Below are 12,493 nucleotides of genomic sequence, written 5' to 3'. Positions count from 1 at the left end.
ACTGTTGACAGGCTCGGAGAATTATCTAGCTTCACTGGAAATATTCCAGACTGCAGGCTCTGACAACCGTAAATTATGCCCGTGGAACAATGTGTACATGCGGGCTTTGAAGTGGAGACAAAAGCATAAACATTATCACAAATGCATTAATTCATTCAAGAGTATGATCTGGTGTTTTCGGGGGAGCCACAATTAGGTGTCCATCTGTTGTTCATCCATTCTGCACTGTACGGGCCTTCAGTGTGAACTTTTACCCTGTAATTCTGCGCTGACATCGCCATTATCAAGTCAATAATGTTTCATTGTTGTGTGCATGCATCTGACTCCACGCTCGTGCACTGTATAGATCTTCAAATTGGGAGGAGATGATGTTTGAGCTCGAGTTTCTACACTTACAGTATGAACTTGAGACAAGGAAATGAGCTTGTGTGTCTTATTCCTTTAAATCAAAACAAAATCCTTCTTGTTCAGGTCAGAGAGGACAAATCATAAGGCTGGAGAGTGTGATTGAGGAAGGAGAAAGAGAAGGAGGAAGGAGGGAGGGTGAAAGCGGAAAGAGGTAGAGAACAGAGGCAGGAGTGTTTGAGTTTTAAGTGGGGTGATGAAAAGTGTTGCTTTGTTTTTTTTTTTTTTTTTTTTTTTTTTTGGTTTGGGCTCTGCAGGGGCGCAGCAGTCTGAAAGGTTGGCTGACAAGTGCCTTCCGAGCACGCACAGACACACACTGAAACATACACACACAGATTGGGAACAATTGTACCAAATGCTGCAATTTTCCGAGTGGAATGATGCAAATGAACGTTATGAGTGCTGAGGCGGGAAGAATATGAGGTGTTTAGCATAAAGCAGACCTGACGAGCAGCGCTGGAGGCTTTCATGAATAAACAGACTCCACTAGGTGTTGCTCATTCAACAGTTTTAAAGTCTTGATCGTTGCTGAAACATCCGTTTAAAGCTACTACAAGGAACTTTCATATTATGTTGATTTTGGAGGTCCCTGCAGACAAAAGCTGTAGCGTTTCCACCATAATAACCACAAAATTTAATGTCAAAAATAAAAACTACGTAAATAAAAATCTCCTCCTGCCTCATTTTAACTGACTAATGTGCTACTCACTGGGACTTTGGCTGGGAAAATGAAAACACAGGCTTGTTTCATCTGATTTGACAGTGAAATGACCTGGTGGCATTAAGAACAACTATATAAACAGCCAGTCTTCTTGCGGATGGTCTCATTTGCTTATGTAGGTCATGCAGAGACATCAGCATTAAACTGAGACTGTTCAATAACCAGCTAAAAAGTTCTTGTGATAACTCTAAGTGTATAAAGTGGGGTTGTAAGAGGCACTTGTTGACAGTCAGCGTATTATTTACAGCAGACGGTGGTCGGCCACGCCCCCAGTTTGGAGAAGCAGAGTACCAGTAAGGAAGCTAAGCAATGAACTGCTGCGGATGAGGACAGCAAAAAATGTATTTTAACCATCTAAATAAAGGTCCACCTTAAAAAAATTAGTATCAGTTTAAGTGTATGTTGTATTTAGTATATTTTCACTGCTGTACTTTGCGGTCAGACAACCTTTTCTAATGCAGAACTGCAGTTATATAAGCCAAATAGCGCTCTATCAGAACCAACCAAACTTCAAAGGTAAAATCAGTAATTTTACCTCGCAGAACATGGGAGTTGCTGGTTTATTGTTGTCTTGATTTGTTAGTTTATATCTACGGTTTCCTGTCAGAAAAGGCCGCCTGACAGCAAAGTAATGCAGTGAAAATATTCTAAATAGAGCTTACTATGCTAAAATACATTTTGTTGCTGACACTCACCATGGCAGTACAATGCTTAGCTTCCATGCTGGTGTAACGCTCTGTTTCTTTAAACTGGGGGCGTGGAAAAAATAAGTCCTACCATCATTACACTCCCTGTGGCTAGTGAAGTAGTGTGGAAACTTTTCCTCCTGTGCTCACATTGTCTATTTAATGTTATAACACTGTATTTGCATACATTAGGACCTCATACTTGACTTAATCTTATTTATTTAAGTTTTCTTTTGCATGTTTATTTACTTATGTAAAATAGCTATTTTGCTTCAATAAAAATATCTTTAAAAAAGTATATAATAAGCTGCTCTACAAGATGTCTTCTCTTGTCTCTTGTCTCTGTATGTATGTGTGTGTGTGTTTGTGCATCAGTGTCTATGTTACCTGCTGTCCAGGCTTGATTGGTGACAGCGTGATTCCCTGGGTGTTGATGACAGGCAGGATCTGATTGCCGATCACCGTGGCGATGATCTGGCCTTGAGCGTTGGTCAGAAGCTGAGGTGTAATTGGCTGTACCTGCAGTGCTGGGTTGCCACCCCCTGATTGGCTGGAGGGCCCTGCAGAGTTGGGCATCAGTGGGATTGTTCCAATTATCTACAAAGGGGGTAGAGAGGAGACGAAATCAGCTGGGCGGTTTTAAAAAGAAGATGGAGCAGAGAGGGTAAACGCTACTGGAGGTATCCGTCTTAATGATCTCTGCCGCTGTGAGTCCTGTTTTTTGATCGGAAACAAAGCACGACACGGTCGTTTCGCCGTGTTACGAGATTAATCAGAGCACTCAGCCTTCCGGTTGGTGTGGTTTTTAAGAGAGAAACATGCACAAGTGTCCACTGATCATCTGTCACTGAGGTGGTTTTACAGGCCAGAGCAAGTGAAGCCAAAGCAGACTGCTGGGAGCACACTGCAAAGGTCAACGCTGAATACCTGTGTGTGTGATGGTGCACACCACTGACTGTATTATCCATCACCAGGCCAAGACTGGGGATGAGTGTGTGTGTGTGTGTGAGTGTGTGTGTGTCTAAGTGTGTTTGTGCTTTAAGTGTCTTTGTCTGTCTCTGGTGTGAAGGAGTGAGGCTGCTGAGAGACCCCCATTTCACCCTCTCTCACACACACATACACACAGAGAGAAAGGAAAGGAAGAGGAAAGAAAGAGCAAGAAAAGAAACAATAAGAGGGAGAAAAGAGGAGCATCAGAGAGTGAGACAGGACCCTGTGTTTCTAATTCAACTCTCAGGGGTCCCAGGGGTACTTCACCCCCTCCTCCACCCCCCCTCCAGCCCCTGCTTTCCTCTCCTCTGTGGCTGTAATCAGGAAGGGCAGATCAAAGGGGGCGGCAGAGTGTCACTGCAGCGTTTTAGCTCTCAGAGCTGCCAGAGTGTGGCCAAGAGTGGCGCTTTAGGGGGGTCTTAGCGCCTCTTCACCATGATGAAGGTTAATGTCATCTGGGGACTGGTTCTGAGCAGCTCCTGAGCAGCCGTCGCCCTGGTCCCCCCCTCCCCACCCGCTGACATCGCTGCTCCACCAAGCCTCATTACACCAGAGAGCAGCTCAACATGGATGAGACGCCCGTCATTCTAAATTCTGTTACTGGGCAAGAGAGCTACTTTTGCAAAAATTGCACTCTTCTTGTTTTTTAAGTTTTTATTTTAGTGCAACCCCAACTATAAACATCCCCTACATAGCATTACCCAAGCATCCTCTGGCTCCCTAGTCTCTATCGCCACCACTGCTGATGTGCTTCAGCGCGTGGTTTGCCCCCCTTCCTCTCTCCCCCCCAGTCTCTTTGACATAATAGGGAGGGATCAGTGAGAGAAAGGTGGGCCGACAATCTGTAATTCATCCCTGCCACGGCTCATTTGCTTACGTTGCTTCGCATTAGGGGAGAGATAATTTATCTCTCTCTCTGCGCCGGCTTTACAAATTCCCTGTAATGCTCTCCTGCCACTTAGCATATTTTATTGCCCTGCCTGACGCTCTTGTCTCCCGAGTCCCACTGATCCCGCTTTGCATGCCACTGTGGCAGGGAACTTGTTCCGCTCAATTATTCATCGTCATTGGACTAAGTGGTTGTTCTATAAGCATAATAAAAGAGCAGGCAAGTGACAGCTTAGCTCTCGTCCCCGTCCCACCATGCAATGCTTCTCCATCTCACTATCTCAGGCAGATGTTTCATGGCAGTGTCTCAAAGCTCTTCTGGGGCTGGAAGGGTAGAGTAGAGAGGTAGAGGGTTCTGTTGAGTGTTAATTTGTAGGAAGAAGGGAAAACTTTGTTATAACCTTCATTAATGGGAAGTAGTGAGTTCAGAAGCCTTAAGTTGATAGTTTAAGTTAATTCTGGGTATTAAAACGCAAACGCTTTGAATAAAGAAATGCATCTGTAAATTCCAAAAGGGTCCAGTTTTGAAACAATGATTGGTCAGATTCTTAAATTAACTAATTTCTCTGTATAGGCTTTCCCATTAAAACCTATATTAGGGTGCTGATCTTCCATCTATGATACAGACTTTTTTCTGTGTTAACTTTTGTGCTTTCACTTTATTTCACCTGATATTTAATTATTCTGGATTGTGTGATTGCCTCCTGTTGCTGTTGTGTTGGCTGTCTGTTTGTTTAAAGCCCTGATGAAGATCTACAGTGGTCCAGACATGTTGGGTTTTTTGATGATTTCACCACTACAGTAAAGTTTTTTTTTTCCTTTTCTGTTCTTATTTTTTCTTACATTTTTGAGTGCCTGGATTGCCTTCCTGTTATTCAGTTTTTTTGTTGCCCTTTTTGTTAGAGTACTCAACACATTTCTGATCTATGATTAAATACACAGCAACAGTAATGAGTCATCTCTTTTCCTTCCTTATTCTTTTAACAGAAATTTCCAGATCTCAATCAAGAAACATGTTTTAACTTCAGCTTATGTTTCATTATCTATCATTATGTGTATTTGGCAGCTTGGTGATAATTTCAATAATTAACTGTAAGGTTGTGCTTGATTCATAAAAATGCTTCAGAACAACTTTTTTAAAGCAGTGCAACCTTGTGTGACACCTCTGTAATCTTTAATTCAAAACTTTGTTTCTTGTGAGATTAAAGAAGAGTGGCAAGTGCAAAAAAAGTTAGTTGTTTTAAAGCATGTCATTTTAGTGTTGAAACACATCTTGTGAGTCTATATGTTATATATTTTGTTGTGCTGTGCGCTTATATTATCACCAATGTTTCCAACAATATTCAAAACCAAGGAGATCTGCAATTTTGTAAAGGTAACAGTGCATTTCCAACTTTGGTATAACTTCCAGGAAAACACGTGATACACCAGATATGCCAGAGAGTGAGGAAGGAAGTTGGCAAATGTAACTCAAAAGTGAATAAAACTTTAATACATTTCCTCGTGTTCTACTGATAACATTCACCAGTGAAGTGACTTTAAAGGAAGTTGCACAGCTCACATTTGGTGAGCGTGCACTTCCAAACCTGCAGTACTCCAAATCAACCAGCAGGAAATCCCAAGCAAGCACATATTTGATAGAGACGAGCAATCATCTCCATTTCTTAAGGTGCAATTTCATAGTAGCAACATTTCATAAATAAGCAGCCTTCAGGACCCTCTCTCCCTCGCTGCTAAGCACCTCTCCTCAGTTATCTTTCAGTTCCTTCTCCTTTATTTGGCTTCCCGTGTTTGCTTCCCGCTCCAGTTCGTATGACATGTGAGTAACGTGTCTCTCTCCACCCAGCAGAACTCATTAAGATTATGCTGCTCTTGTTTCCACAGAAATGTCATCTCATCTCTCCAGCCAGGGCAATCTGTGTCTTTAGCCATGGTCGCCAGGCAATATCTCTGCCCATTTTCTCTCCTCCACTGTTCATGCGGTGAATTTAGACCCAAGAGGGAAAATGTTTGGGAAGTTTGGTCCAAAGTCCAGAAAAAAGCTAAGATTCAGAGCAAAATCAAAGCCTAAAACAGCAGACTTATAATGGTGCACTGGACAGAAGATGTTTCCTATGTAGGGTGGCAGGTATTTTCTGTCATCTGCAACACGATGCTGCGGGCAGTGGCTCACTCAAACTTTGCTACTTTTCTCATTTAATCTGTTATTTATTTTCGGCTTTATTGCTGGAAACCGTATCGCCCACAACAGAAATAAACTCGTAGGCACTGGCAAAGGAGGAGTGGGGTTTGGTTTGAAGAGCAGCAGATCTTGAGGCGATCAACAATGCGCATGGCATCTTTTGACCACACAGTCAGATCAGCCGATCAGGAGTGGAGGAGAGCGGGGATAAGAGCCATGCTAAACCATCTCAGACTTAAGGTTGCTCCTGGATAATGAAAATGAACCGGACAAAATGGGACTCAGGCTGTGCCACATCTTATAGAGACTTGCTCCACCACAACATCCGGTATGAAGGCGCTGCACTTTACCAGAGGACCAGTTCTGAGCTGACAGGACGCAACACGACTCCTGCAGGGCAAAGGGAGGAGGACTCTGTGTTTAAATCAATGACGCTTTGTGCACAAACGCAGTCAAAGCCGACAGACAATATTTCCCAGATGATGAACTTTTTATGTGAAGATTTCGACCATATTATGATCACCGTCTTCTTTCTGCTATTTACATTCAACTGGACGCAAATTCAAAAAAATGCACAACAGAATCATCGCCTGGATGTGTTTGTGCATATGTATATGTAAATAACTGTATATACAATATTGTTTTATTTTATTTTATATTTTATCCTAGTCTATTCTGAATTTAATTAATTATCTGTAGATGTGCTGTATGTGTGTGTAGCATGAAGGAAGTACAATTCTCATTTCATTGTGCAACCCTGTGTTGTATAATGGTACCTTAATTAAACAGTGTTTGTTTTATTTTATCAAATACATGACACAAAAACAAGACACACATACAGTAGATTGGTGCAGCACTGATTAGTTGTTAAACATGTATTAGCTAATTGACATAAATTTTTGAAAATTGATTAACTGTGTGAATAATGTATCCAACAAAAATGTCTAATGGTAGCTTGTGGCAGTGACTCAAAAATTTGCTGCTTTTCCATGTTTTATGTCTAAATAAATTTAATATTTTTACTTTTTCGAGTGTTGCTCGGACAACAGAAGCAATCTGGGCACTTGTGGGTCATCGACAGATTAACTGATACTGAAAATAATCAATAGTTGCAGCCCTAAAGTAGATTTACAATTACAAGGTCAATAGCAGTTTACACTGAGGTTACACGTGATGTAAGGGCTGGAAGCATCCATCAATACAAAGGGCGCACTTGTGCTGTGGTTCAGCTTCACTCACCTCACAGCCTGACTGTAACTGTGCATGTGGTTCTTCCAGGGTTATTATAGGTTTGAATTTTGCATTTATTTTTTTAATTTCATTTTAACTTTTTGCTTTTAGTTCTGTTTAGTATTAGTTTCCAGAGTGGTTTATTGTTTAAAATGTTTTAATTTTTAGTTTTGTTTTTCTAAGTTTCAGTATTAGTTTTTCAAAATAGGGGCAAGATTGAAGAAATTCAGAATGGGTAACAAAACAGACAAACTTTGTGAAAGCAGTTGACTCGTGCTTGTTGTGTTAGCGAATTTGACCAACTTGACAAAAACTACAACTAAAGACATTTCCTGTATATTTTTATTTTACTTAAATTAGTTTTAGTACACAATATTGTTTCAGTTTTAGTTTTTTCTTAAGTCTAGATTTTATCCTTATTTCTCTTAACTGCAGTGTTTTTTACACCTTATTTAGCATTTAGTTTAGTTTTAGTTAACTATAATAACCTTGGTTCCTTACCAAAGTTCTCGCCGAAGGCTGGAAATGTTGGGAGTAAAAGGGATGAATGGTCTGAGAGTCTAAACTCAGGGAGAAGAAGGTTTCCACACACAAAGCAAAGGAAAAGTGAGAATTTACACTGAATAGAGGATGATGAAAAAAATGCCACAGATTCATGAAGGAGAAAAAATCTCAGCAGTGAGAGTGACAACAATATTCTGGGCTTTTATCCACAGCCTTAATCACTGTTGTAGAGGCGGCGAGGACAAAAGCGCCTCATTGATTCTCCTTGGAGAATCAAAAAGGCTGGGGCCAATATAATTAAGGTTTAAAAACATATTGAACTCCAAACGTTCATCAAACGTGGCACTTTTCAAGGTCCCCAGGGCTGTTGCTTATGAAAGGGCCTTTTGATGGAGTTGTAGAAGAAATTATGAGGTCAAAGACAGTATACTATGTTTTACATCAAAGGAAAGGTGACTTTTTACTCATGGATTCCAGTGATGATACAGATTGGTCCCCTAAATACAGCAGTACTCTAGTAAATACAAATCAAAATGTGGTAAAAGTGGCACCACTGCTTTCTGTTTTGTAGCTTTCAATGCTGACATAAGTTCTCAGAACATGTTTGGTGGACCTCCAGCCTTGTTTGGAGTATGTATTAGCCTGTATAATCTCCTCTGTGTTGGGGGGGAAAGGGGGAGGGCGGGACCTTCTGATAGGGTAGTGCATGTTTCAGAGCCCTCTGTCTGAATAATGCTGTGGAATAATGAGGTGGGGAGCAAAGGCTGTAGCCCAGGGCTTTGACCGTCTCTGTGACCTGATTATGTCAGGGGCTGTCAGCCGCCAAGACACTACAAAAGCACAGAGCATCCCATCAAGTCCATATCCACAGTGATCTGTCCCCAGTGCTCCAGGCACCTTGCGAACCAGGGAAGTCCATACTGTCTCATTAGCGACGTTTAGCATCAAGCACTCAGACAACACTTTACTGTAAACAATGAGGCATGGTCACACTGGTGGTACTGGAACTTCACTCCAGTGGGCTAAGAGTCAAGTTTAACATTAAAAATAAACTGTTTCCGCATCTTTTCTAATTCTAAGAGATGCACCTACTGCTTTGGTCTCACCATGTTTGAGTGAACCCAGAAATGTTTTATATTAGAAATGCACAGTATGGATCCCCAGCATTTAGAGAAAAGTAGCAGTAATTAGCATAATCACTTATATATCAGCAACTGCTCAGCTGATTTAGACAATATTGGAGCAGTTTTGGTTATTGAGGATGCCAAATCTTTTTCCGACATTGCACAATTCAAAATGGCTGTTTAAAGCAGAAGAAAAATAAGACAATCAGGGTGAGGTTGAAGATGAAGATGTGATCTATAACAGCGCAGAGTAGTATTAAAGGTACTCTTGCTTGTAACGTGTTGTAACTGGAGCGAGTTTTCTGCTTCGATAATTTTGGGTAAACTTGTATTTTAAAAACTGTTCCAGGGCTTACGAGTTCTGCCCGTTAAACATTTTCACTTGTTTAATATGCCCTTCTCACGCTCTCTTTATTGTTTCAGGACATTATTTTAGCCGTAGTCACATTATTCTAGTTTGTTATGTTTTTTGCCTTTTAGTGTTGTTACGATTCTCCAAATCACACAATTCGATTTGACGATTTTGAAGTTTTGTTTTCTTTCTTCATCCACATGCTGGCTGCCGCAAGTAGGTGGGGGTGAAGAGAAAAAAAAATATGGGGGAAATCACTGATTCTGCCTTTTCCATTTAATTATTGACATTAAAAGCATCTTAAATTAAAATGTACACGTTTCACACAAACCACTTTATGGTTTAAACATCCATTTAATTTTGAAATGTCAGAAATGGATTCAGGATCCTCAATTATAAAGGTGATTATGCTAATTATTGCTAATTCCCCAACATAGAGAAGTTAAGATTCAGCAGCTTCTAAATGCTGAAGACCCACGATGAACACTCCTAACATAAAACTTTGGGGTACTCAACATTTACAGGGTCACAATAGGGCCCTACTGGCTGGCAAATAGATGACTGAGGACAGTACAAGTGTTGAAAGATGAAACTGGGGTTAAGGTAAATAACACAGAGTGGCATGAAAGGGCACATTGTCCATACAATTTTCCTTTAATATGTGCTGTGTGCACCTGCGATAAGATGATTCATTAGATAGGGTCCCACAATGACAAGCATCATCGTTCAAGCCTCTGGCTACTGATGGAACAATTCTGCAGCCACCCTGTAAATATGACAAGGTCAGCGTTTTACTGCGACAGGCGCATGCGGATAAGAGAAAGAAGGGATTTGTTTATTCCCAAAAAGCTTAATATATGGTGGGGTGGCTACTAGAGTGTAGACAAAGACAACACACAGACCCACCACCAGAAATCTATGAGGAAAGATCAGAAATACTATACAAATCTTTTATGATGGATGGTGCAGCAGCATCTCTTACAGATCTGTTACCAAGGAAACTGTTTTCTCGCTGCAGTATTTAATTAGCTGTATGTATAACTGATCCTTCAGAAAGTTTTTTAGGGTCCAGTATTCAGGGTTGCTACACATCTTCCATTTCAAAATTCCATACTTTTGCAGACTCAAGACCTCCAGAGTTGTTGGAGATGTCAAACAATTTTACACAAAGATTGCATCTAGCTTTCTTTTCCCATTTGGGATCCTTAGCCAACCAGGCTTTATATGCAGGATTGTCGAGCCAATGGAAAACTTGCATTTACCCACTGTTGCCATTCAGTCCACACTTTCATGCAGAAAGTTGAAACATTCCACTGTCTACTCCTAAAAGGAAGTAAACTAACCAGGGCTACCTAAACTCATATTATTTTACCTTAACATATTCAATAAATAATTTTATATGATTGTTATAAACATTTACTCTCTCTAAAAGATTATTAATGATCTCTTACAACTAATAAACAGACATTTATTAATTCTGCAAACATTTGGCATTAATTTGACCTTTAATTAAAGTGAAACAGACAAACTTCACAAACTTATTGACCCTGGAATAGAAATTTCAACACCACGGCTGCAGCGTTGTTGTCAGAGCAGTGAATATTTCAACTTAGCATATCCCTTTAATCTCTGATGACACATCATTTAATGATAAATTACAGTAAATGTATACTGTGGATACTCTGGAAACTAGGTCTGGGTACTGTTTAAAAAATTATGCAAATCATCTGATACCTTTTCTATCATTTCGGTGGAATTTTGGCACCATTTGGTACTGGGTTATTTCATTCGATACCTTAAAAGGTACTGAGTATCGACACCCAGCCCTATTGGAAACACAAATGATTTTCCATATTTTTTTCCATACTTATCCAGACCTGTAAATCACTCAAATCAACTTCCATATATACTTCCATACTGAGTATACAGCACTCACCTGTCCTTGTGCGTTGGTGACCAGCTGTCCGGTGGCTCCTTGCAGGTTTGACAGGGTGTTTCCAAACACCTGAGAACCAGCGATGGATCCCATGGCTGCTGCCGCTGCTACCTGGCTGGCCAGTGGATTCAGCTGCTGAGAGCAAAGAAATCATTTGTCAAAACCGCAACTCTTTATGTCACTTGTGCAGACGTTTACTAGTATAATGCAAATTCCTAAGAGAGCAGGTTCAGGAGCAAGGGGGTGGTGTGGGGTGGGGGGGCTTCATACGCCTATTCTTTGTTGCCGAGGCCAGATTAGGCTAACTGCTGTGAGTCCAGTGTAGAGGGCTATGCAGTCCATCATGCGGTTCCCAGAGGTCTGTGCTCCTGAACCCAGTGGGAGGCTCGAGGGTAGGGAGGAGCAGTGAGAACGGGAGGGTGGCTGTGAATAAGTGGCCATTTTACCACTCTAAGTGCTTCCTCTGGCCCCCGGGGCTCCCCATGGGCCGAGCCAAGCCTCTCCACCGGCAGCAATGGCCCAACAGCATCCCGCTCGCACAATAGAGCCGGGCAGTGTGGCCATGCATCACTGTATCGTCAACCGCTTCAATACGCTTCGACTAAGAATTCCTCCTGCGTCACATAATGCTGCAGCACACTGTTACTTTTGAAGGAGAGGAGGGTTAAAATGACCATCTTTACCCCCGCTGTAATGGACTCATCTGGTCTGGCCTGTGGTTGTGAAAAGAGGCTCAGTGCGTCGGGGAGAGGTTGTAGAGCCACCGCCACATCGACGAGATTACCCATATAAATCAAGCTAACCACTTATTAGGGGGCTGAAAATGCACTGCTGATTTGGTTGTAGTGCAGCAGAGCAAAGTCTTATTAGGTTGAGTAAGTAGATCAAAGACCAAGAAGAGATAGGAGACCTCCCAATTACTCAACAGAATAGAGAAATAATAGAAACACAGCTTTGAAACAGGCTGCCTCCTCCCTGCTGCTAATACTGGTCGGCTACATATTCAAACAAATCTCCTGAAATTAAAAGTACAGTTTACATAAAATGTTTAAAATAACAAAGTCAAAGTTTATGTGTGCTGTGATAGAAATTCTTTCCACACTCTCTGTACTCTGCAGGGAATTCAGCTTTGTTCATCTGAGATCATTCAGTTGCCATTCATCTTTTATCGTACTGCGCCACCATATATTATTACACTTTCTGAAATCAAATGATGAAAAAATGCCACCGAGCGATCAATACTTTTTCATTGACAGTAAAGGTTAAGCACATTAAGAATGACACTGCATTTGTCTTATGAAATCATATTTCATGTTGGTGGCCTCAAATTGGCCGTGATTGATATTGCCTCCTCTCGTCTGAAAGTCATCCAGTTTTTCCTCGATAATCGCAAGATTGTCTTTTATGTGTCCATCAGTTGTCCTTCGGAAATCTTGACGTCTCAAATGTTAGAAAAGTTTGATTCAAATGCAAAA

At 41.2% G+C, this 12,493-nt stretch overlaps 1 protein-coding gene across 3 annotated transcripts in view; it reads right to left on the bottom strand.

The window, feature by feature from the left end:
• pou6f2 (POU class 6 homeobox 2) overlaps positions 1-12,493 on the bottom strand; it is an 88,626-nt gene that overhangs the window by 16,851 nt on the left and 59,282 nt on the right. For 2 of the 3 annotated variants that reach the window (XM_084747675.1, XM_084747677.1), the window contains exons 6-7: positions 11,019-11,153; positions 2,200-2,409 (exon numbers count right to left, since the gene is read on the bottom strand). In XM_084747675.1, coding sequence (XP_084603801.1) covers positions 2,200-2,409; positions 11,019-11,153 — 345 coding nt within the window. The remainder of the gene's footprint in view (positions 1-2,199; positions 2,410-11,018; positions 11,154-12,493) is intronic. The other variant, XM_084747676.1, reaches the window with a different exon arrangement.

Source organism: Lutjanus erythropterus, chromosome 21, assembly GCF_056507025.1.
Source record: "Lutjanus erythropterus isolate fLutEry1 chromosome 21, fLutEry1.hap2, whole genome shotgun sequence".
NCBI classification, from domain to species: Eukaryota; Metazoa; Chordata; class Actinopteri; order Lutjaniformes; family Lutjanidae; genus Lutjanus; species Lutjanus erythropterus.
The sequence above is the reverse complement of the archived record's forward strand: the minus strand, read 5'-3'. Positions and strand labels throughout refer to the sequence as shown.